The following is a 24,274-nucleotide window of genomic DNA, read 5'->3' on the forward strand; positions in this document are numbered from 1 at the left end:
AATTATATAAAAAATTAAAATTATTGTTTACCTAGGTAACATCATTTAAAAAAAAACAACAAAACAAAAATATTCATGGAAAATAATACTAGTACATGAATAGATATGTATATAAAGAAGAGATCAAAGTTTCCTAAAAAATTACTCGCTATCTGAATCTGATGAGTCTTCATGTACATTACTTATAATAAGTGGCTCTACTTGGACTTCCATCATGGCATCCATAGTTCACATTCGCTTCTCTTCCTTGAGGACATGGCCAACAGCTTTCTTCTAAATTTCAGCAGTTACATTTTTTATTGCTTCGTCAAAAAGTGGTTTAAGTTTACAAAATGTAAATGTAGTATTTTTTCTGCCTACTTCACCCCTAATTTGAGACCAAATGAGCTCAATGGGATTAAGCTCACAGTGATATGGGGGTAGTCTTAAAACAATCCTACCCGTAGATTTTGCAAGCTCGTCGATTACAAACTTGTCTTGACCTCGATTAGCCTTTACCAAATCCAAAAGTTCCGCTTTTACCATATCACCTTCATAAAAAATTGCCTTACTGTCTAACCAGGCTTGAATGTCAGACTTCTTCGTTGCAGACGTTGGGATCTTCTCAAGCTTGCTGGTATGATAGGATGTGTTATCAAGCACAATAACGCAATCTTCTGCAAGACGAGGTAACATTTTTTTGAACCACGCTTCAAAAACTTCAGAATTCATTTCTTCGTGATAGTCCGTGGTCCTTTTGGATTCAAAAGCCAGTAAGCCTTCCGGAACAAAACCTTCATCTGAACCGATATGGAGAACTATTAACCTTTTTCCTTTACCAGATGGTGACGTCAGTCCAGTCGACAGTCCTTTGACAAAAGCTTCTCTAGCAGTGGTTATGGTCTCGTCTTTCCATACTTTTTGAACCACATGACCGGCGTTGACCCAGATTTCATCCAAAAAATAAATGGTTTTATTTTGCTCTCTATATTTCTTAATAGATCGCAAGTAACGTCGTCTCTAGCAAATTATCTCATTTTTTTCTTTCAGCATACAATTTCTACTCCTTTTTGTATAACTGCAATTAAAAAAAAAAAAACAAAAAAAATAAATAATATGATCAAAAGGGTTTTATCGAGGGTTTTATTTATCTTAAAAGCCATTTAAACTTACCTAAAACCGATTTCTTGTAGTAAGCGTCGAAAGGTGCTATTTTTAAAAGAAATAAAAATTGCGTCGTTTTTTTCAATTGCGGCTAAAAACTTTTAAATCGTTAGCGGTTCATTTCTAAAAAAAATTGATGGATTGTCCTGTGGATCGCACATTTTGTGTCATCATCTACATGATCCAAAATGGCTCGGGGTCTATTGTACTGTTTTGGCGCTTGAAATTGAGGAGAAACGTCATGTTCCCGAAGAATGTTATAAACACTACGATTACCAACTCCTAAAAAAAACTTGTGTAAAACTTATATTCTAAAAAAACATAATTTTTAATGAAAATTAGCTTCCTTTAAAAATTATAATAAATTAATTGAATAGACGCTGTACAGTGTGTCCCAAGATGAGCAAATTTATACGTAAAAATGACGAAAAAATTTGTAGTTGAAATTTGACCGTTTGGCATCCAGCCCTGCTTGATTAAAAAATGAAATTTAGCATATTTTTATTTTTTTTAAATCAAGCCTTGGTACGAGCATTTTAAAAATTTTATGAGTAGGTAAAGTAGTATTTCTAGGCATGATGTAAAAAAAGTTTATAAGAAAAAGTTGTTTAGAATGCAAAATTATGCCCGAATACCGAATTTCATAACCATAGGCCTACTTTGATTTTTACAAATTTCAATCTCTAATAATTAAATATGAATAAAAAAATTGATTGGTACACAAAACGTAAAAATCAAAGTAGGTCTATGGTTATGAAATGCGGTATTCGGGCATAATTTTGCATTCTAAACAACCTTTTCTTATAAACTTTTTTTATATCTTGCCTAGAATTACTACTTTACCCTCCACTTTACCTAGTTATAAAATTTTAAAAATGTTCGTATCAAGGCAAGCTTGATTTAAAAAACATAATATGCAAAATTTTATTTTTTATTCAATCAGGGCTGGATGCCAAACGGTCAAATTTTAAACATTTATTGCATTGCACTTTGCACTTTGTTGTATGCTGGATGCTCGTTATCACATGTTTTATATATGTTCATAATCACTTCCTTTTCAGCAATGGTCAAATGTTTTCGTACTCTTTTCTTGGGGGGTGACAATGGGGGTGTACGTGGCGCGTCAGCCATTATTTGTTAACAAAAAAAAAATAAACACAATCTCAACTTTACAATATTGCGAAGATTCAAATATTCGAATAGCAGAAAATTCAACCAAAACGATCTAAAGCCGCTCGACTAATATAAATTAAATAAAACCCCAAGTTATGAACCCTATCGAGCCTCTATGCCACACCTCCGGCGCAGAACGATCACGTGACCACTCCATCTGTTCGGTAACCCAAGTATAGCGTACGATCGATTCGCAGCGACTAAAATCTAGAATGCAGCATATGTCGTTTGCCAGCAAGCTATTTATAGTCCGCGCTCGCTGTTATTTAATCGATATAATGCCCGTATCTCCTGAAATTCTCAAGTAATTTTAATATTTTTGTGTCCAGATATTAACAATCAATAACTAAATCGATTTATAGTGGTTATAAACCTGTACAAACTAAAGTTTTTTTAATAATAATAATAATATTTAATTTCATTACAAACTTGATACAAAAAAAAAACAAAGTACCTGAACCTGGCGCAGTCTAGCTTTATATAGCTACTCCATTGAACCAGATCAGGGTGTATTTGAAGTATATAAACCAACATTATAACAACATGTTATATGTAAAGAAATATTCCAAATTATAATATAACACAAAAAAAGTTTTCTTCTTCTATAAAAAACAGCAAATTTGATACATATTAAACAGTAAGAGAATTGTTTTGAATATTCATAAGAACAATTTTATATTTCCTCCTAAATTTATCTGCACGAAGGTCAACAAATTCTGCAGGTATTTTATTGTAGCACTGAACAGCATTGTAAGAAAACGATCGCTGAAACATAGCACTCCTATGGACCGGCATGGTTAACTTATTTCTAGCTTTAACATTTACCCCGTGTACGTTTGCTCTAAACAACAATCTATTCCTTTAGTCGAATGTGCCTTTGGGCTGCTAATGATTTTTAACAAAAAAGTGGAAAAATGAAGAATTCTACGATTGTCCATTTTAAGCCAGTTAATTGTTTTAAAATATTGCGAAATATGATCATACTTACGTAAGCCATAAACCAATCTGATACAGGCATTTTTAATTTTTTGTATGCGCATTTTACAATCATTATCTAAGCAAAAACCATAAACATAATCACAGTAGTTAAAATTAGAGAGCACCATGGCCTCACATAGGCTGCGTTTAAGACTTAGATTAAGAATATCTCTATTACTATATAAGAGTTTTAAAGCTGCAAACGATTTTTGAACATTTTTTTTATCATCAACTTACTGTCCATCACAATGCCTAATTTTTTTGTGAAAATTACTTAAAAAAATCGAATGTTAAGGAACGGCTCCCAAAGGATTTGAATTATCTTGAAATCTTTTTTCTATAATATCTAAACGCATTTAGGATGGTTGCAAACCTCTACAAATAAAAGTTTTTTGGTAAAAAATTATTGAATTGTTACATGTTACAAAATAACGGGTTTTTCAGAACTATGGGATCAAACTTCTAGGGGTTTTTCAGTGCAACATTAGAATCCATTTGAGTATAGGAATCCATGTCCGGAAATGGGTTACTACGCCACTACGGCCCTAGACGCGTTTAAATTTAGAAAAAATATTAATTACCTAAATAGGATCTGATGCATTTATTTTTATCTTTTGTATATGATACCATCATAACAATTATTCAAAATGTCTTCCTCCAACCTCAATACACCGATTTAAACGCCGCACATGATTTCTGCGGACTACACTAAAAATTTGATTTTCGTATTGAATGATTTCAAATATTGCTGTTATTCGTCCAATTAAGTCTAGCTCTGATTCTACTGGAGTTTCGTAGACTAAAGACTACATGTCCCCACAAGAAAAAAATCGAGCGACGTTAAATCGGGTCGACGTTAAACCTAGGAGGTCAAGAAACTGCTCCACCTCTGGCAATCCAACGGTACCCAAACCGCTGAGCTAAATACTCGCGTACTTGTACAGCAAAGTGAACCGGCGCTCCATCATGCTGAATCCACATTTGCTGTCTAACGTTTAGTGGAACATTTTCAATGAGTTCTGGGAGAACTTCCTCCAAGAAACGCAGATAAATAGGTCCTGTTAACCGTTCCGGTAGAAGGTATGGCCCAATTAAATAATCATCAACAATGCCTGCCCATACGTTGACAGACCAACGATTCTGATGTTTTCTTGGAAAAATTGCATAAGGATTTTCTTCGTCTTAAACATGGCTATTCCTACTATTAAAAATACCGTCTCTTGTGAAAGAGGCTTCATCGGTCCACAAAACATATCGTAAAAAATTTGGTTGTGTAATGATGTGACCCAGAAGCCATCGACAAAATTGAACTCTAGGATGATAATCGGCTGCAGTCATACCTTAAACTTTCTGGAAGTGGTAAGGATGGAGTTATTGCTCGTGTAGTACCCGCCAGACAGAAGCGTTACTCGTATTCATATTCTTAGCGACGTCACGTTTGCTATTTGATGCTTCATCGGTAACTCGCTGAAGCACCTCTTCTTCAAATTCGACCGTTCTTACGGTTCGAGCAACACCAGTATCATGCATCTTGGTCTTAAACATGCCTGTCTCAGCGAGCCGCCGATGAACCGCAACAAACTTTTTGTATCCAGGATGCTGTCGTTCGGGATAACGTTCATGATACAACCGTGATGCTGCTCGTGCATTGCAGTTTGTTGCTCCGTATGCCAATTGCATATCCGCCAATTCTTGATTGGTAAAGTTTTCCATTAGCAATAAATGTTTAAAAATTTTAGCTATAAAATTTTTAAACATGACATTGAGAATTAAAATTGATAAGCGTTGATTTTAAACAATTGTTGTTATGGTATCATGTACAAAAGGTAAAAATAAATGCAGCAGATCCTATTTAGGTAATTAATGTTTTTTATAAATTTTAACGCGTCTTAGGGCCGTAGTTGCGTAGTGACGCATTTCCGGACATGACGCGGGTTCCTAACACTTTCGTTTGTAGAGGTTTGCAACGATCTCAAATCCGTTAAGATATTTATCATATTACAGAAAAAAGTTTAATTCAAATCCTTTGAAAGTTAACCTTTTAATTGCACTGCAAATCGATTTAGTTATCCATTATATTGATTATATTATTAATTATATTGATTATATAATAATGGGCGCCGACTATAAATATGTTGCTGGTAAACGACATATGCTGCGTTCTCGATTTTAGTTGCTGGATATATCGACCTTCATTTTTGCACATATTAATTTTGCGGCATTTCGGGTTCGAATAAGCAATAAATTTGCTAGATTATAATAATATACTTAATTACACATTTTCATTAATATTTTGGTATCCAATACTTATAATAATTATAATTAATTATATAAAATTAATTATAATTACTTAAAATACAATAGATACTCACAAATATGACGTCTTTTATAATATTATAACCTAGAAAGCTGACAACATTGACACCTAACTGGCCTGTGAAAGGAAAGTTCTGAATTTCCTTTTTTCCAATATATGTAACCCACTTCTCTATAATTTTTCAGAAAAAAGGGAATTTTTAGTCTTAGTATTAATTAAAAACGCACTAAAACCACTGAAAACATCCTTATAATATTAATACTGTACGAAAGGTAACAACGAACGCAGTTGCCAAGCAGCGCAGTTACCTTTATCGCGAGAATATTTCTGGGCAAAATCGACAGCGTTGCCGCTGTGTGTGGAAATTTGGTGATTTAGAGAATCCAAATTAGAAATATTAATTATTATTAGTGTTTAATGTAAATATAGTACAAAATACTTTCGGTTATTAAACGAGTTTCACTTTTTCTTTTGCTTTGCAATAAAGAATGTAACTCAGTTTCTGCTAATTATAATAATGTATTATATCACTTTATTTTCTTCTGTTAAAATTGAGTACTGGCAGATGGAATTTGTCACTGGCAACATGGAATGTTTATCAAACATGTTTATCAACAAAATATGCCCTCTGTCCCCTATGTAGATGTTGCGCTCAATCGAAAGCAGCCAATGTTTATTCTAGTGTATTCAATATTCTAAGTAAAAACTTATTATCATAATTTGATGCTAACCTGCTTTAAAGGATCTCTTATATTCTTCTAAAGGTTAAGCAGCGTTTTCACCTTAGACAGATTGTTTTCCTATATATCTCGGTAGATAATCTTCCATTGTAGACCGTTTGGGAAAAAAAATATATTGGTTTTAAAAGAAAAATGCTTAATTTTTAAGTTTGTTACTGGCTCTAGAGGGAATAACGATAATAATACTAATAATAAACACACTTTTCGGATAAATTTGCCCGAAAATACTGGCATCAGATTTTTAAGTAACTTATGTATGTTCGCTTAAACAATTCTTATATAATTATTTTAGTTTTTATACATTTCCTACCCTGCATTAAGTTAGGCTAATTTCACTTTTACAAAAAATTCACAGGTTATTATAAATCCGTTCACAGTATATCTTTAATAACTTAATTTAGTTAGTAAATTTAGCTTTACAAAATTCAATGATAATTTGAGGGGTCAGATTTTGATGCGTCCGTCTTGGTATACCAGTAATATTATATAAAATATAAGACTAAATAGCATAAAAAGTTTAAAGCTGAAAACCAGTAGTTTCGAGTGGAGAATTATTTTTAAATTCAAAATAAGCTTTATTATCAAAAGATCACATGTCCATCTTGTGGACAAAGATATTAATTAATAATAATAACATTAAAATGAGGACCTTGCAGCAAAAGGGGAGCAGCTCCATTTTTGGCCCATTTTTATCTTATACATGCTTAAATATAAGAAAAAAAGGCCGCACCTATTGGTGCAAAAAGGACGCAAATCCAACATATAGAAAGGGAGCTCTCCCCATTTTCGTTTGGTGCAAGAAAGGTGCATCTCCGGAGTTGCATGTCCTTTTTCACCTATCATGAATTTTCCATTGTAAACAAAGACGACATTTTTGTTGTGTCAGTATTAGTATAGCGCGGCAGACTAGCAGTGTTTTGCTGTTCCGGTTAATTTTGAGGTTTTTTTAGTAGTATATCACAGTTTCGTTGGTTAGTTTTTAGTGCAAAAATGAGTGATTTAGAGTCTTGTAATAATGATAATGTTGTATGAACCAACCGATTCAGAAAGTTCAAGTGAGTCAGATTACAACGCTCCAGGTCCATCCACCAAAACCAGAAATCTAAAAAAATAAGTCTAAGCCAAAAAATCCTTTGCCAATGAGGAGTAGTGATGCTGAAGAAGAAATAACACAACCTTTAAAAAGGACAAGAAGAAGGGTTGGGTTGGGTTGGGTTGGGAGAGTTCCATTGCACAGGGTAAGAGCTATGTAAATTGGAAAGAAAAAGAAATATAAGTAAGAAAAACAGGACCAGATTGTAAAGTAAGTTTAAATGCTTTGAAAAAGTAACTGAAGCAAGTAGAGCCGTAATTTTGTCAAAATTTAACCCTTCAAATAACCTTGAAGGTCAAGCTCAAGGTCAAGTTTAAGGTCACCATCAGATGCACCGATTGATTCCCCAAAACTTTTGTATTTAAAGATTTTTTCTAGCGCCCATATTTCCCAACATTTTTGGGTGTGTCCATACTTTTGGGACACCCTGTATATAATATATTTCAAGGGTATTAATATTAAAATTGGTCATTATAATATGCCTGAACATCATAATAGGCTCTCGCAACAAGTAACTTTTTGACTTCTTTCTTAAATTCTTTTTCCCCATATATCTTTCTTATTTTACTTAATAAATAGTTAAAACGTTTTCGTCCATTGTAAACAAAAGAGTCAAGCACCTTGTAAGTTCTGGGAACAGTTAAGGAATAAAAAGTGCTTTACGTGAGTCTCGTGGTTTTACTCATGTATATAATACCTCTTTTTTTACCTCTTTTTACCATGATAAATACTGTATGCATTATCTGTTTATCGCAAGAGTCCCAAAAACATATACCAAAATGTAAGTGGGATTCTATTAATGCGAAATATGGCTGTCTTGGTAGATTTTTATCTAAGTTATTTGAAACAATTCTTACTGTTACCCCTATTGCAGTGAAACAGTTCTACTGCAATAGGGGTCAATCAATTATTGACCTTACTATCTGTTCACCTAGTACTGTGAACCTTTTCAGCTCATGGAGAGTGTCCCTTGAGGTCACAATGTCGGACCACAGGCACATTCTTTTTGAATTACAGAAGCAGGCTCGGTGCGATACCCTAGCCTACAGAAACCCAAGGTGCACTGACTGGGACCACTTTCGAGAGGAACTAGTCGGTGGTCTTGCGGACATGCCGGCAAGGTACACACTTCCGGCCGACACAGAGATCGGGACTGTCAACCTGACTCGTGCGATAGTCGCGGCATTCGAGGGCAGCTGTCCCCTCAGACGGAGACCCGCCAATGCCAAGAATGCCTGGTGGAACAGGAACACGGAAAAGCAGCGTGACACTACGCGTCGGCTCCTTCGCAGGGCTGAGCGCACTAAGCTTGTCACTGACTGGGATGCGTTCCACGCAGCTCAAAGGCAATACAAAAAGACACTCAGGGACTCCAAAAGACAGTGCTGGAGGCGGTTCTGCGATGACGTTGAAAACACACCATCCACAGCACGACTGTGCAAAGTACTGTCCAAGGAACCTGGAACTAAATTGGGGTCGCTGTCACTTCCAGATGGCGGCTTTACTACCAATGAGCGGGAGTCACTGGAGGTCATGCTGCGCACTCACTTCCCAGACTCCAACTCATCTCGCGATCCTCCTAGCTATTCTCGGGCTCCCATTCGCTTAGAGTTCGAGACTGCTAGAAGAATAATTACCTACGAGAGGGTGAAATGGACAATCAACACATTCCCCCCCTTCAAATCTCCGGGCATGGATGGATTATATCCATGCCTTTTGCAAAACGGATTAGAAGTACTAACCCCACACATAGTCAGACTATTCAGGTCGTCCCTTGCTTAGGGCTACGTCCCAAAGTTATGGCGTCAAGTGAAAGTCGTCTTCATTCCGAAACCCAGAAAAGGCGATTTTACAGATCCCAAATCGTACCGACCTATCAGCCTTACCAGCTTTATGCTGAAGGCGATGGAGAGGCTGATTGATCGATACCTTAAGGAAAGCATCCTGGTCAACAAACCACTGCATGTGCACCAATACGCCTATCAGGCGGGCAAATCCACGGACCTGGCCCTACACCACCTCGTTAGGAAGGTGGAGGGTGCTCTGGGTAGTGGCAAGGCCTGCCTGGGTGCGTTTCTAGACATTGAAGGGGCGTTCAACAACACCCCTTTTGCATTAATCTGCCAAGCACTCGAGTGCCGCGGCTCAGAACCCTGTTTGGTTAGCTGGATAGAGGCCATGCTTTCGAAACGTCATGTATTTGCCCAGCTCAACAACGAGATTGTCGAAACGTTGGCGGCTAGGGGCTGCCCGCAGGGAGGAGTATTGTCCCCTACCTTGTGGTGCCTTGTGGTCGACAGCCTGGTAAATCTTTTAAACAATGCTGGCCTATACACGCAGGCCTACGCTGATGATCTGGTAATCCTTTGCCCAGGGAAAGACGCCGTCTCAATGCGGGGCCCTATGATGAGAGCCCTGCGTATGGTGGATATATGGTGCCTCTCGGGGAGTCTCAGGATTAACCCCAAAAAAGCAGAGCTCCTACTATTCACGAGGAGACGTAACTTTGGCACGCCCCCTGTTATAACTCTAGGTGGCATGCAGCTGCATTACTCCAGGACAGTTCGATTTCTGGGAATCAAGTTGGATTCCAAACTCTCCTGGCACGATCATGCAGACACCAGAATGAAGAAGGCCACCTGCGCGCTATGGGCCTGCAGGCGGGCTTTCGGCAATACCTGGGGTCTGTCTCCTAAGATCATCCACTGGATCTACTCGCGCATTGTGGGACCTCTTCTCACATACGGGGCTATCGTTTGGTGGCCATGTACGGAGAAAGCGAAAATTCGTGCTCAACTGGACAGAGTCCAACGTCTTGCATGTCTCAGCATAACGGGTTCCATGCGGACGGCGCCAACTAGAGCGCTTGAGACTCTGCTGAGCCTTCCGCCTCTGGACCTCGTTGTGCAATTCGAGGCAATGAGGACTGCGTACAGGCTATACATCCTCGGCGAACTACGTGCTGGCGAGACCGGTCACGCAAAAATTTGTTCACGGGCCATACAGGAATGTCCTCTCCTTCTGATGGGCAGTGACTGCATGGCTCCAGTCACTGTGGACTGCGAGGGATTCGTGACGTACATTGCAGGCAGAGAGAAGTGGCAGCATTCCAACAGACCTGCATTGCTAAATAGGGGAACCATCTGGTACACAGATGGCTCCAAAATGAATAACAGAGCTGGATTAGGGCTTATTGGTGGGATCCCACATACCAGTAGGGCATACTCGCTGGGGGAGCACGCCACTGTCTTCCAGGCCGAAGTATTCGCTGTACTAAAATGCGGACAGAAAATCCTAAGCTGCGGACACCGCAATACAGTCGTATCAATATGCTCGGACAGCAGAGCTGCCATTAAGGCTATCACGGCCACAAAGGTAAGCTCCAAGCTTGTACTAGAGTGCATAAAAGTCCTGAAAAAACTGGTACAGGTTGGATGCAGGGTCCAGCTCGTCTGGATACCTGGCCATGCAGGTAATGAGGAAGCGGACTCTCTTGCTAGACTGGGAGCCAAATGCGTTGCGGTCGCGTCAATGAAGGGTCTGCTGGACAAGTGGATCCACCAAAGATGGACTGAGTCCCCTGATATGAGACAGGTCAAAGCGCACATAGGTGGGCCCTCTGCCTGTCTCACCAAAAATCTACTACGCCTAAAAAGACGCAAAATTCGGCTAGTGACAGGTCTTTTAACCGGTTACTGGCAGTTAAGAAGCCATCTCCATACTATCGGTATTGCGGACAACCCGAAATGCCGATGGTGCTGTGAGGAGGTCATCCTCCAACTGTTGACCATGTAGTCGGGGAGTGCCCAGCACTCACGCGCGCCAGGTTCAAATACTTGGGTAACACTTTCATTGTACCGAGCAACTTTAAATCCTTCAGACCAGAGAGCCTTATCGGTTTCTCTAAGGCCGTTGGGCTCTGTTAACCCCCGGTGGGGCATGACGGGTCCATCAGGAGACCTATATGCACAACTGCCTTGGCAGCCCACTGTTTCGTCAATTTAATTCAATTCAACAGTTCTTACAGCAAACCGATTTGATGATAACTTTTTATTTAGGCTTTCTATGTGCCTCTCCAGTTTCAGCCTATTGTCTATTTGTAAACCTAAGAATTTGGTTACTGTAGCGAATGGATGCACAGTCCGCGGGCTGCATGCGGTCCGCCGGTCGAATACTGGCTGCCCGCCGACAGCAAAAATAATACTCTCGTAGATTTGAAAAATATTAAATTCTATCTCAGATAAAACCAAAAAAATTGTTCGAAAAGTAATTTGAATCTAGCGCCCAAAAATGCTAAGTCAAGTAACATCGCTTGCCGCCTTCATATAAAGTTCAAAATACTATCCAAAGACGAATTATGTCTTTGTCAGTTAATTAATTGAAAAAACTAAGATCATTGAATTTTTTTCATTAGCACTCGACGAATTCACTGGTATTAGCTCCACAGGTCAACTTCTCAAGATGTTGAAGTGTTACAAGAGTTATTAGGAATGTGTTTATTGAAAGGTCAAACCAAAGGAGTTGATATACTCAATGTACTTTTGGATGAGTGGTCAAAAACTGATTTGGACTTGAGATCAAAAATATCGGGAGCTGCAACTGACGGTGCTCCTTCGATGATTGCTGTCAATTCCGGGCTAGTTACTTTGCTGAAAAAGCATCTGCAAGGAAAAAACATAAGCGCTGAAGATCTCATGCAGTTTCACTGCATTATACACCAAGAAGCTCTCTGTTCTAAAAAAATTGAATTTCAAAATGTCATAAGAGTAGTTTCGGCTGTAAATTTCATAAAATCACGAGGACTCAATCATAGATAATTCAAACAATTCCTTAATAACATCGAAAGCAAATACGAAGAGATTTACTGTTTTATACAGAAGTTACAGAAGAACGATTTCTGAATTTAATAGAAGAAATTGGAATATTTCTGGCGGAAATATAAAGGAATGTTCCGGAACTTAAAAATCCTGATTGGTTGTGTGATTTGGCTTTTTTAGTTGATATTACAAATCATTTAAATGTCTTCAACACATGGTTTCAAGGCAAAAATCAACTGATATCCCAGCTCTACGCTCATGTATCATACTTTCAATGCAAACTGACACTTTTCAGATCACAATTGAATTCTGGAAATTACAATCATTTTTCGAATTATAAGAAAATGGCTGAAAAATTCAACAACACTGCGATTAATTTCAGTTATGTAGAAAAGCTAGATATTTTGATTCAATCTTTTCAAAACAGATTTTCTGAGTTTAAAAAGGTGAAACCTTTGTTGGACATATTCAGCCTTCTTCACATTTCAGTTGAAAATACGCCAGAGTCAGTTAGAAATTATCGACATTCAAAACGACCAAGATTTACGCAACAAATTCAACAAAGAAGAACTTTTAACGCTGCATTGATCAAAATATGTACAAAGAGTTGCGCATAAACGCTCTGAAATGTGCCGATCGAAACCGCCTTTCAGATGAAAGTTTGGAAGCAGTTTTACGTGTTGCTACAAGTAAATTTGAGCCAAATGTAAAAAAGATTGTAAGAACTATGCAGTGCCACGCTTCAAATTAAGATTTTTTTTTAATTTCAATAAATTATTATCAATTCTTTATTGTCTTTATTTACCTGTTCATGATTTGCTCGAGTGGCCCCTAGTCTTAATAAGTCTGTGCAACCATTTTTTGATTTCTCAGAAAAAATGATCCTATTAATATCTATGTCCGATGAATAAATTCAATAAACTTTGAAACATTCTATTGCCCTAAAGCCCAAACTAATTTACTGGTATATTCGCCTATTTCTACAGGGTGTCATTGAAATGGTGTAAAAAAATTCGGGGGGTGATAGTACTCCTAAAAATTTTAAAAAAAGTTCCTATAACTATAGGGTGGAAAATGCATATTAAGGGAGTTAGGGGCACTGAAAGGGTAAATTTAAAAAACGGTTTTTTGAAATTGTAGGATTAAAAAACGAGATAAAATTTCGAAAAAAAATCATCTGCCATAAATTTTGACCCAAAATCAAATGGTGATACTGAAAAATAATTTGGAAAATCGGAAAGGGTAGTTTTTGCAAGGGTAGGGGGTTAATTCGTGAATAACTTTTTTTAGGTTATTTTCTTCGCAACGTGGGTTCATTTTTTAAAAACTACATACTTTTTCCTACAAAAAAGGTACTCTTGTTGCACATCGCCCAGAACGATGGTTTTCGAGAAAATTGAAGGCAAAAAGTTTGCTCTGATGGGCTGCTAACTGGTTAAACAACATAAACTTATGAAAGTTATGGGGTTTCAAAAGTAAACAAGAAGTTATTAAATAATTAATTGAAAAATCTAAATTTCATGATTTTTAAAACATCGTATTGCTTTAAAAAAACGAAATAAACCAATTACCAAAATTCCTTATTAAATGCATACTTATTTGATTCATTAGCCTAATTTACACCTCTTGCTCCGGCAGACTATCCCGCTCGAGTCATCTTCTGTCGTTGGTTATTAAGAAAACAGGTACAAGAACCCCTTTTTTTGGCAAATATTTTATGCACGGATGAAGCTGGGTTTACAAGAAATGGAATTTTCAATTACCATAATACACATCACTGGTCCGATGAGAACCCTCATGCTGTTGTGGAAAGTCGACACCAAATTCGATTCTCAGTTAATGTTTGGGCGGGAATTCTTGGCGATAGACTTATTGGACCATTTTTTCTACCCCCGAGGTTAATTTGACACCTTTTGAAAAGTCGCTTGTTATTTATAATAATAAACATTTTAGGCTAAATGGTCAAAGTTACCTTAATTTTCTAATACATGATCTACCAGCACTTTTGGAGGAAGTTCCCATAGCACAGAGGCAGATCACGTATTTTATGCATGATGGTGCACCAGCTCATTTTCCGCTAGCGGTGAGGAATCATTTAAACCAAGTTTTTGAGAGGCGTTGGATAGGACGTGGTGGTCCACAAGCTTGGCCAGCAAGATCACCAGATCTTAATCCATTAGATTTCTACTTCTGGGGCCACTTGAAAACTTTGGTTTACTCAGTGCCGATTAATACTGAAGAGGAACTACGTCAACGCATTATCGACTGTTCCAATCAAATTCGTACAACCCCAGGGATATTCCACAGGGTACGCAGATCATGGAGAAGAAGAGCAGATGTCTGCATTGAAATGAATGGTGGTCACTTTGAACATTTACTATGAATGAATTAAGAAATGCATTATTTTAATAAGGAATTTTGGTAATTGGTTTATTTCGTTTTTTAAAGCAATAAGATGTTTTAAAAATCATAAAATTTAGATTTTTCAATTAATTATTTAATAACTACGTGTTTACTTTTGAAACCCCATAACTTTCATAGGTTTATGTTGTTTAACCAGTTAGCAACCCATCAGAGCAAACTTTTTGCCTTCAATTTTCTCGAAAACCATCGTTCTGGGCGATGTGCAACAAGAGTACCTTTTTTGTAGGAAAAAGTATGTAGTTTTTAAAAAATGAACCCACGTTGCGAAAAAAATAACCTAAAAAAAGTTATTCACGAATTAACCCCCTACCCTTGCAAAAACTACCCTTTCCGATTTTGCAAATTATTTTTCAGTATCACCATTTGATTTTGGGTCAAAATTTATGGCAGATGATTTTTTTTCGAAATTTTATCTCGTTTTTTAATCCTACAATTTCAAAAAACCGTTTTTTAAATTTACCCTTTCAGTGCCCCTAACTCCCTTAATATGCATTTTCCGCCCTATAGTTATAGGAACTTTTTTTTAAATTTTTAGGAGTACTATCACCCCCCGAATTTTTTTACACCATTTCAATGACACCCTGTATAATGTGCAACCCTAATCAAATCTCTTAATCTTGTAATTTGTTTGTATTTCGCCACATCGATGCTATTTTAAAAGCACCTGCAATTTTATTATCTATTTGATTTATCCGTAAAAAATGCATAAAATATAAACAACATGTCTACAACTAATTTAAAGTAATTAATTTTATTGTATGTAATTGTTTTGGCCTGTACAGCCGAACAGAATATCATTCTGGTCAGCTGTATTACTTTAAATAAGGAAAGTTGTATGGGAAAATTTTCCAAAACGTTTTTTTTAATAACCTTAAAACGGCTAACTCATTAAACCTCTAGCAGCGCAAAGTTACAAATTCAAAAATTACTTATTTTCTTTTGGCCAGTTTTATAATAAAAACGAATATACCCTTGAATGGTGTACGATAGTACCGAAATTTAGCTGGAGGGGGACCTAAACGGTATTTATTTTTTAAATTGTGCAATTGTGTTCAATAGCTTTTCTTAAAAATTAATGAAAACTACGAAAGATGACTCATACATATTTTGTAGGTTGGATATCATCTTGTCAAATTGCCCCAGTAAGTTTAAGCAATTTGACCATACCAGGTTGCCTTAGAAGGAAGTGTAGACTAACGCCTCCAATAAAAGGTCCTAAATTAAGGGACAATAGTGCTAATATTGTAATGATTTGTTTGCAATTTGCATGTGATGCCCTTATTTCTTGTGAAAAAATGCTGAACACTATGGATGGCGATAAAGGTCTTTTATTTAGTGTTATTTTCAAAAATTAGTAAATTCGATGTTTCAGGGGATGGCGACACCGGGACAAGACTCCGGATTATAGCTGAGGTACTAAATAATCGTTCCTGCGACAATAAGTTGAATTTTAACTGTCCGTTCACCCTGTTTGTAAGTTTAAGTAAATTGTTAGAAAATACTGTAGGTGGCACAATGGGATGTATCTATAGCATAGCCTTTGAGGCGGCTGGCAAGTACTTCGGAGAACATTCTGAAGATGAGGAGGTAAATGGTGAAATGTGGCTTTGCGCATTGGAGAGAGCCTGTGCCGATGTTAAAAAGTTAGTATTTTAAGTATCTTTTTATTTTTAGTTTTTAAATAAACTTCCGTTTTTTTTTGTGAAACAAACATTTGTACTCATACGCTCACCGGCACAAAAGACGGGGCACTAATCACTTACAGGCAAATAAAACATTTTGAAAAAACACTATTTTCTTACAACACCACGAAAACGCATAAGTTGGTAGTTGGCTAATGAGACCTTAAATTATTGAAAAATTGAATGTGTTTTTAGCAAAAACTGCAGATGGGTATTTTTAATATTGAGTTGTTATAGTTTTTTTTTTGTGAGCATAACACTTTAACTTAATGTATTCAAATTTGAAATATTTTAATATAATTTAATAAAGCTTCTTTCATTTATCAAAGTCTTAGATTAGTGGTTATAAAAGTCGAAAGCAAACAGGGTTGTGGCTTATAAGAAAGGGTAATCTCCATAGAAAAATCAACCATAATTGTATAGGGATAATTATAAAATTTTGATCAGTTTAGAAAATAACCAATTTATTGCAAATGTATTTAAATTGCAAATATATGTATAAATATATCAGAACATAATATAGACATTAATGAATAGATATATATTTTGTTTTATAGCAGTAACTACTTATTAGGAATCAAGTTCATATTAAAGCATAATCTTGACTAGGTTGATATTGTCGGTACCTTGATCTTCCATTGTGAGGTTGTACAGGTGTCAACCTGTACACCCTCACACCTGGCCACGACCTTGGCTTGCCTTGGTCAATGTTGATTTGAAAATTAGAATGAGACTTTATTATGGGTGATGTCTGCAATAGTCAGTTGAGTAGAATTTGTTACTCTTTCTTTTCACATAATTTTATTGTAGGAAAAGTGTAGTGAATCTTCATTTCAATAAAATACTAAACAAAGAAGCTGTCAAACCCAAATATTGATTTTCTTCTCAAGACCTCTTTAAGTTTTATTGTGGCTGGTACATACTTACAGTACTACTTATTTCATGCAGGAATTGTCTATATTTTCAGTAAGATTCCAAGGTTGACAGATGACTTAAACATGGTGAAATCTGGAGGGGATCCATTTCGACAGATTTGGGTTAATGGGTTATTTTTTCAGCTGAGAGTTGAACACTTCAGCTGGTTTCAACTTCTTCAAAAAGTCTTCAACTCTCAGCTGGTTTCGCTTTGAGCGGATTTACAAAGGAAATACCTTATCTAGGTCTGATTTTTTTTGTGAGTTAAATTAAAGTTTTGCCGAGGCAGTTTTAAAGAAACAGACTAAAGAGTTTTTAAGGTTTCCTGTGTTATTTTGTCATAAAAATTCCAAACGCCACATTCCAACCTAGGCCTTTTTTTCTCTTTCTTCTTCTTTTCCTATTTGTCCCCTTATAGGAACCACTGGAACTTCCTCATCTATTTGTTCAATTCATCACTGATATTGTGAAGGATTTGATGGTCTGAGCCCCATCGAACACACTTGAGCTTCTTCTGGATATCCTGAAATTCATCACAGAGTGTAGTACTGGCCGAGTTGAACTTTGTCCAACTACCACAGAAGACACTGTCCTTCCTGAGACACACCAGATGAGATCCATGGCCGTCTAGTCATCAACCAGGGCGAAAACAAGGACCACAGGTATCATAGAATAATATAACCATTTAGAAGTGTAAAACGAAGGCCACACACATTATTTTCGCCATAGTTAGTACTAATTGAATAATTTATCGCATATCTATTTACTAGTTTACTTTAATTTTTGAGGCACCTTGTTGCTATAATCTTTGTCGGAAACTGAGTATATACGTATATGGGAGGTATAGTATAAGTTGTACCATATTTATTTAACCATAAACCGCCGGTTGTTATTATTTCATTTATCTTTTATAAATTGCTTTTATAAACTCTAGTGAACTTTAAATCTTATAAATTTCATATGATAATACCCATTTCTTTATTTATCATTTGACACATTCACATTTGGAACTTTGATAATTAGAAGTTAGGTTATTTGTCAATATACTAAAGCTGAATTTACGGATTACTTTTTAATACTTCCTTTTGCGGACCTAAATTAGGTGTGGTTTAAATTATCTAGAGATATTTCCTGCTTTCGGTTCGGGGCCATATTAAGGCAAGATTTTAAGGGTATCATTGCACGAGGGTTGTGCAGCACTAAAACAGGTGACTTTCGTGGGCTAGCTGGAGGCAATTTTAAACCCTGGATACCCCTATTTTGCCAGAAGCCACCCTTAACTTAATCAAATAATTTAATAATAAACATCAACAATCATCTAACATTTTTTTTGCTGTAATAGAGTGTTGTCTCCACGAGATCGAATGATTGCTTGCATTTTCTTTCGCATGCTTAAAATCAAGTTACGAACGTCTTCTTAACGAATAAGGTCACATTCCTCTAAAAGAGTGTATTTATTAGGGTTGAATTCGTAGTCTTTTCCCTAGCAAGTCTCAAAACAGGTTCAATTGGGTTCGCTTCTGCATCGTTTAAGTATTTTCGAGTAATTCCCGCGGTGTGATGTCGAAACTTTAAACGTCAAATGCCATTACAGTGATACTACAGTAAACAAATATACGTATCTATCTGGGAGTTATCCTCTGTTCCAAATTGGTTAATCAAATAAAATGATTAATAGGCAGCCCGTTTAGCCAACTGATTTCTATAGCCAATATGAAAATATTACTTATGCCAAAATAGTGTTGTCAATGGATAAAGTATGAACTACGTGCTAAATGCTTTAGTATTAGAATACTACAAGTCAAAATTCATGAACAAGTTTAAACTATTAAAGCAGTGCTGCTCTAATAAGTGAAATTAAATTATTGCTTTTTTCGTTTATATCACTGTTCTCAGGCTGAAGTCAAGCGATTTAATTAGCGACGATAGCGAACATTTAATGCAGTTTTTCTATGAAAACTGGAGATAAACAGCGTACTTTTTTTCTAAATGACTTAAAATGTCAAATAGAAAATTGGCAAAATTAATTTATATTAAATAAACCAAACTCCAAAGATTATTTATTTAATTTTTGTTGTGGTAATACAAGAGACAAATCTAGTTAATTATGGACGAAATTCTCATTACAGCTATTGGAGATTCAGATTTTAGCGACGATGATATAGAAGATTTTCTCCTTTGGAAATTATTTCAGAACATTTGTTATTTTGAACAGTATGTTATAAGAGTTGCTGCTCTTGGCAAGTAATGCAAGTTTAGCATATAACTTTTTAAATAATTCATGAAAAGCCATATGGCTACATCTCACATAGAGCGCTAACCAGAAAGAGGTGAAACTAGGCATTCGCAGCTATCCATTCACGGATCTGGCATTTCTTTATCTCTCTATTACTATAACTTCAAACGTCATTTGCCAACGCAATGCTCGAAGTTAAGTCAGTATTATAGTAGGCCAATTTATTTATTTGGCCGTTTTTTTATTATGATATTTCATGTTAAAACGTTACCTGTAAGTAAAGTGTTGCCACGTTAAATAGCAAAAAAATCTTTACTGATGAAAATTGTTATTGGGTCATAAGAAGTTTAAACGTCAAATGCCATAACAGTGCTACCGCACTAACTGAATGTAAATGAGTTATTTTTTTTAAAGAATGAAAGCTAGCGCGGAGCATTAAAAAGGACATACTTATTAGGATAACTTTGTAAGGCGCGAAGCAGAAGAAGTTTTGCCAAAAAAACGATAAATCCTTGCATGGAACTCTAGATCAAATATATATATGGTTATAAGGGAATCCGAGCAGAACTAGGAAATCGTGTATTTTTTCGACCTCGTTTTTGAGGCCAAAAATGGGCATCAAAAATGCCATATCTCGGCTATCGTAAAAGCTACGACCTTGCGGATGGTCTCGTTGGATTCAGAACGACGAAACTAAGAAAAAACCGTTGGAATTTTTCCGATAGCTCCCATAGAAGCCGAAATATCGGCCTTCAAAATAGTGATCAAAACCTAGATCAGTGAACAAAGCTTCTCTACATATCCATTCTAGCAAAATAGAAGCGTTAGCCCATTGTTTAATCTAAAAATATTCTTAAAACTATTTTGGCATGATCGAATTTTATCGCCGGTTTAATGTGTTGCCTATAAGTCACATTTTGTCCTTGGTACTGATGAAAGGAGTATGAATACGGCACCTATAGTTGATTTATTGTGTCTGAATCACAGTTGTTCCTCAGATATCCAGGACGTAATTGTGTTCCATCGATATTATAGGTACGATATTGAAAAATGAAATTTGGAGGAGAGATTTTCTATATACTTAGGACCATGTATGAGATTTTTTTCAAATTCCAAGCTTAAATAGGAGAAAATCTAGAAAAAAAGCCTTTTCGTCTAGGGATCCTAGACTCAGCCAGTGATGTTAATTAGGGTTATGGACTATCTTAGAGCGATGGGTCTGGAAAAACAAAATTTGACAGAAAGGTTTTTCAACAAAAAAGCTAATGCAAACAAAAAGGCAAAAGGATTTTTTGAAAATTTCAACCTTTACTAGGATAAAATCTAGGTATACCTCTTCTAAGACTCAGCCTGAGGTAACAATTAGGATTTTACATCGATTGATCAACTTAGAAACATAAAATTTTGATTATATTGATATAAGAAACAAAAAAAAGTTCCAAAATTTTATGAATAAATCTGACAACATTTAAAGTGCATCTTGGAGTGACGTACAACGCTGTGGGTGCCTCTAGAGAAAATTCCTGCTCACACCATAAATGAACTCCCATAGTAGCCTATCCTAGGAATAAAGTTAATTACGCAAAATGTTCTTGTGGTCTTCGCTGTCTTTTCACGACCATACGAAGACCGTAGGCTAAATCTTTGTTTCAAAATAGGATGAGCTTCAAATTAATAAAAATAAAATAAAACATTCTATACCTAACGACTTTGAATATTTATATTTATTTATCCTAAACTTTTTTTTATTTTTCTTCTTTTGCAAAGATTTATTTTTCCTTAATAGTATCTTTCTCTTTTTAAGTAACATTATTAAAAGTAATTTATTTATTCTGGATTTTTTTAAAAAATAAATAGGTAAAGTTGGGCACTTTTGGCCTTCAAAAAACTCAAAAACAAAGCACAAACTGAAATTAATGTCAATGTCAGATCCGTCAATTGTCAAAAAACCTCTTCGCCAATACCCCAAACAAGAAACACTGCATTTATAAATTTATACTAAATGCCCAAATATCCGATACCCAAAAAGCCTAATACCCTTACCAGAAAACCCTTTTTTAAATGAATGGAGACGCCTTTAATTTACTGATAATTTGATTTACTCGAGGCGTAACACAATAACGCCTCAGTTTGCCAGTCGCGTAACACGATGACGTTAGTCCTTCGTTGGATTCTTCGTCAGTTTTTAGTAATGAAAATGTGGAATTTCCATTTTAATACACTTTTAATTACACCTACCTTTTTTTGTTCAAATAAATAGATGATTGGTATTAGAAATTACTTAAAACATATTGTTTTATTTGTGTGTAAGTAAAAAAAATACAAATTATATATAAAATATTAGGTGCTTTGTTTTTCGTGCCGATGAGTGTATGATCGTTTTAATACATATTTCATTATCCTATACAGAGTGCTTCTTAATGGTATGTCATTATTTAAACGGAAGTTCCTGAGATCTCGCAAGTTTTATTTTATTTTTAGTATTCAATACATATTTCAAAGACGGTTTTAAATATTAAACTGAATTTTGGTACATTTGGAAATTGTGGTATAGAAACACAGACTAGAAAAATGTGTCTATTAAATTGATTAAAAAATAATTATAAGCAAAAAAGGCTTGTTTCACATTGTCGAAAAACTTACCGTTAGGGGGAAATCGGGTTAGCTTTACTTGTTGCCAGCTATTGTGGTTTTGTTGTTGTAACCATTATATCATTGACTTATATTATTACTCTTGAAAATTTATAAAAAAAAACTTTAATAGTTGTTTTTTAAGTTAAATTTTAACACCCTGTATTTTAAGAAGCAAAACTTTTATTCCCTACATGCTGATATGAACTCAACCGACTTAAAATAAGCCCAGAAATCCTCTCCTTTGAATTTGACTTCCAATAACAAGTCGAATTCGCAAATTAAAAAAAAACGATTGCGTTTCTTTCATTTGCCAAGCTATTAACAAGAGCTTCACGGTCCAACTAAATTGAATGTAAAGAAGACCGAGAGAGGATTTACTTAGGCTTGGTAAAACTTAAACATTTAGATCACGGTTGTATTTTAAAATAGAACAGTCATAACGCCCGTATACAAATTCTTGTATTTGAGGTAAGGTTAATTCTTGTAGATATTTTTAAAGAATTTAAAAATACTGTATTAAATACAGGGTATTCGTAAACTGATGTGCCAAAATGTGGGTAGATCTTGCCAAAACAAACGTTTTTTACTTATTAACCCATAGGCCCATGCGCCTTATTTCGATACTAATAGGTATCACAAAAAAAAGTTTAACGTATGTACATACATGCACAAATAATGTTGTGTACGCATTTCTGCCTGAGGATTATCCTCGTCGGGTAGAATTCGCTCAATGGTTTTTACAAGAAACGAGACGCGACGCCGAATTTCCGTCCTTAGCGATGTTTACGTATGAAGAAGGGATTTTCATCAGCCGCAACAGCCACATTTGGGCTGCAAAGAAACCCCACGCTATGCACCTGCGTGGTTTTCAATAAAAATGTATGGTGAATGTTTGGGCAGGACTTGTTCATAATATTTTTCATAGAATTTAAAAAAAAGATTCTTCTGAATGTTAAACAAAACATGTGGTACCAAAACCCCAACGCTAATATCACTGAATGTATGCGCATGTGCCTATGGGTTAATAAGCAAAAAACGATTGTTTTGGCAAGATCTAACGTGATCTAACCTAAGTATTGTTGTTTTGATATTGTTTACATTTCGGTCTGAATTAAATTTATGATATATGGGATATTTTATTTTAAATTAACTCTAAAGTAAAATTATTTTTTACTTTTTATACCTAGTGGTATATCGTACGAATATAATCTCAAAATATTAGAAAATATGGAGCTTTTTAAAGCTGTACATTAACCAATACTTGTGTAAAAAATGGTGAAACCTGTTTACAATTACAATGTAACAACACTGCTATCATTTTGGCAGATAAATTAAATGTTTTCCGTGGCTTTAACGTAATAATGATATTTAATATAGTGTTATTACTGTTTGTTCCGGAATGACAAAGAATAGGTGGCATTACCGAGGTTGCGAGTATCGTTACAGTGCCCCTTCCCTAAGTTTATTTCGTCCCGAAATAATTCCAAAGGATGTGGATGTCGAGACCGGCAGAAGTCCTTTTGCAATTGGACCTTTTGTAGAAATAACGATTTCTTTAAAAGTTTGAGATTGTTTGCAAATCCTTAGTCACGCGGTACCGGCTCTTTCGGCCATTAGAATGATGTGCCACTCAAATCTGACTCTGGTTGGATTTGCCGCAGCTCACCATCTTCGTGGGTTCCATAATAAGGAGCCACTCCGTCAAAGTGATTCACTCAAGCTTTATCCCTCGACGGCTTTTGTATTCTGTAAAGAACATCATTGATGGAGAAAAAATAAAAACCCTAAGCCTCGGACTCAAGATATTTTTTATGTCCCGAAGGTTTACATGTTTTTTTGGCTTAAAATAAAGCATCATCAGACCTTATAAACTAGTAATATCTCTCACGAGACTTGCTTAGTACAAAGCAGGTCATCTTGTAAGAAGACCAAGCCACCGTTGTTGTAACTTTGGCACTTTATATTATATGCGTCCTTCATCCGATCGCTGGCATCTTGAATAAAAACGCGCATTTGATTATGAATTACATCCAATCGTTAAGGCAGCTTACTGACATAATTCTCTTCGGCAGTATCGGTTCCTGGCGGGCAACCAAACTTCAGATCTTATGGAAGACGGAGT

The 24,274-nt window shown here is 35.8% G+C and overlaps 1 protein-coding gene across 1 annotated transcript in view; it reads left to right on the plus strand.

Moving 5' to 3' along the window:
* LOC126744907 (PTS-dependent dihydroxyacetone kinase 1, dihydroxyacetone-binding subunit DhaK-like) overlaps nucleotides 1-24,274 on the plus strand; it is a 51,566-nt gene that overhangs the window by 25,121 nt on the left and 2,171 nt on the right. The window contains exons 3-4 of the mRNA XM_050452495.1: nucleotides 15,799-16,008; nucleotides 16,058-16,328. Coding sequence (XP_050308452.1) covers nucleotides 15,799-16,008; nucleotides 16,058-16,328 — 481 coding nt within the window. The remainder of the gene's footprint in view (nucleotides 1-15,798; nucleotides 16,009-16,057; nucleotides 16,329-24,274) is intronic.

The sequence above is a fragment of the Anthonomus grandis genome, chromosome 15, assembly GCF_022605725.1.
Source record: "Anthonomus grandis grandis chromosome 15, icAntGran1.3, whole genome shotgun sequence".
Classification (NCBI taxonomy): Eukaryota; Metazoa; Arthropoda; class Insecta; order Coleoptera; family Curculionidae; genus Anthonomus; species Anthonomus grandis.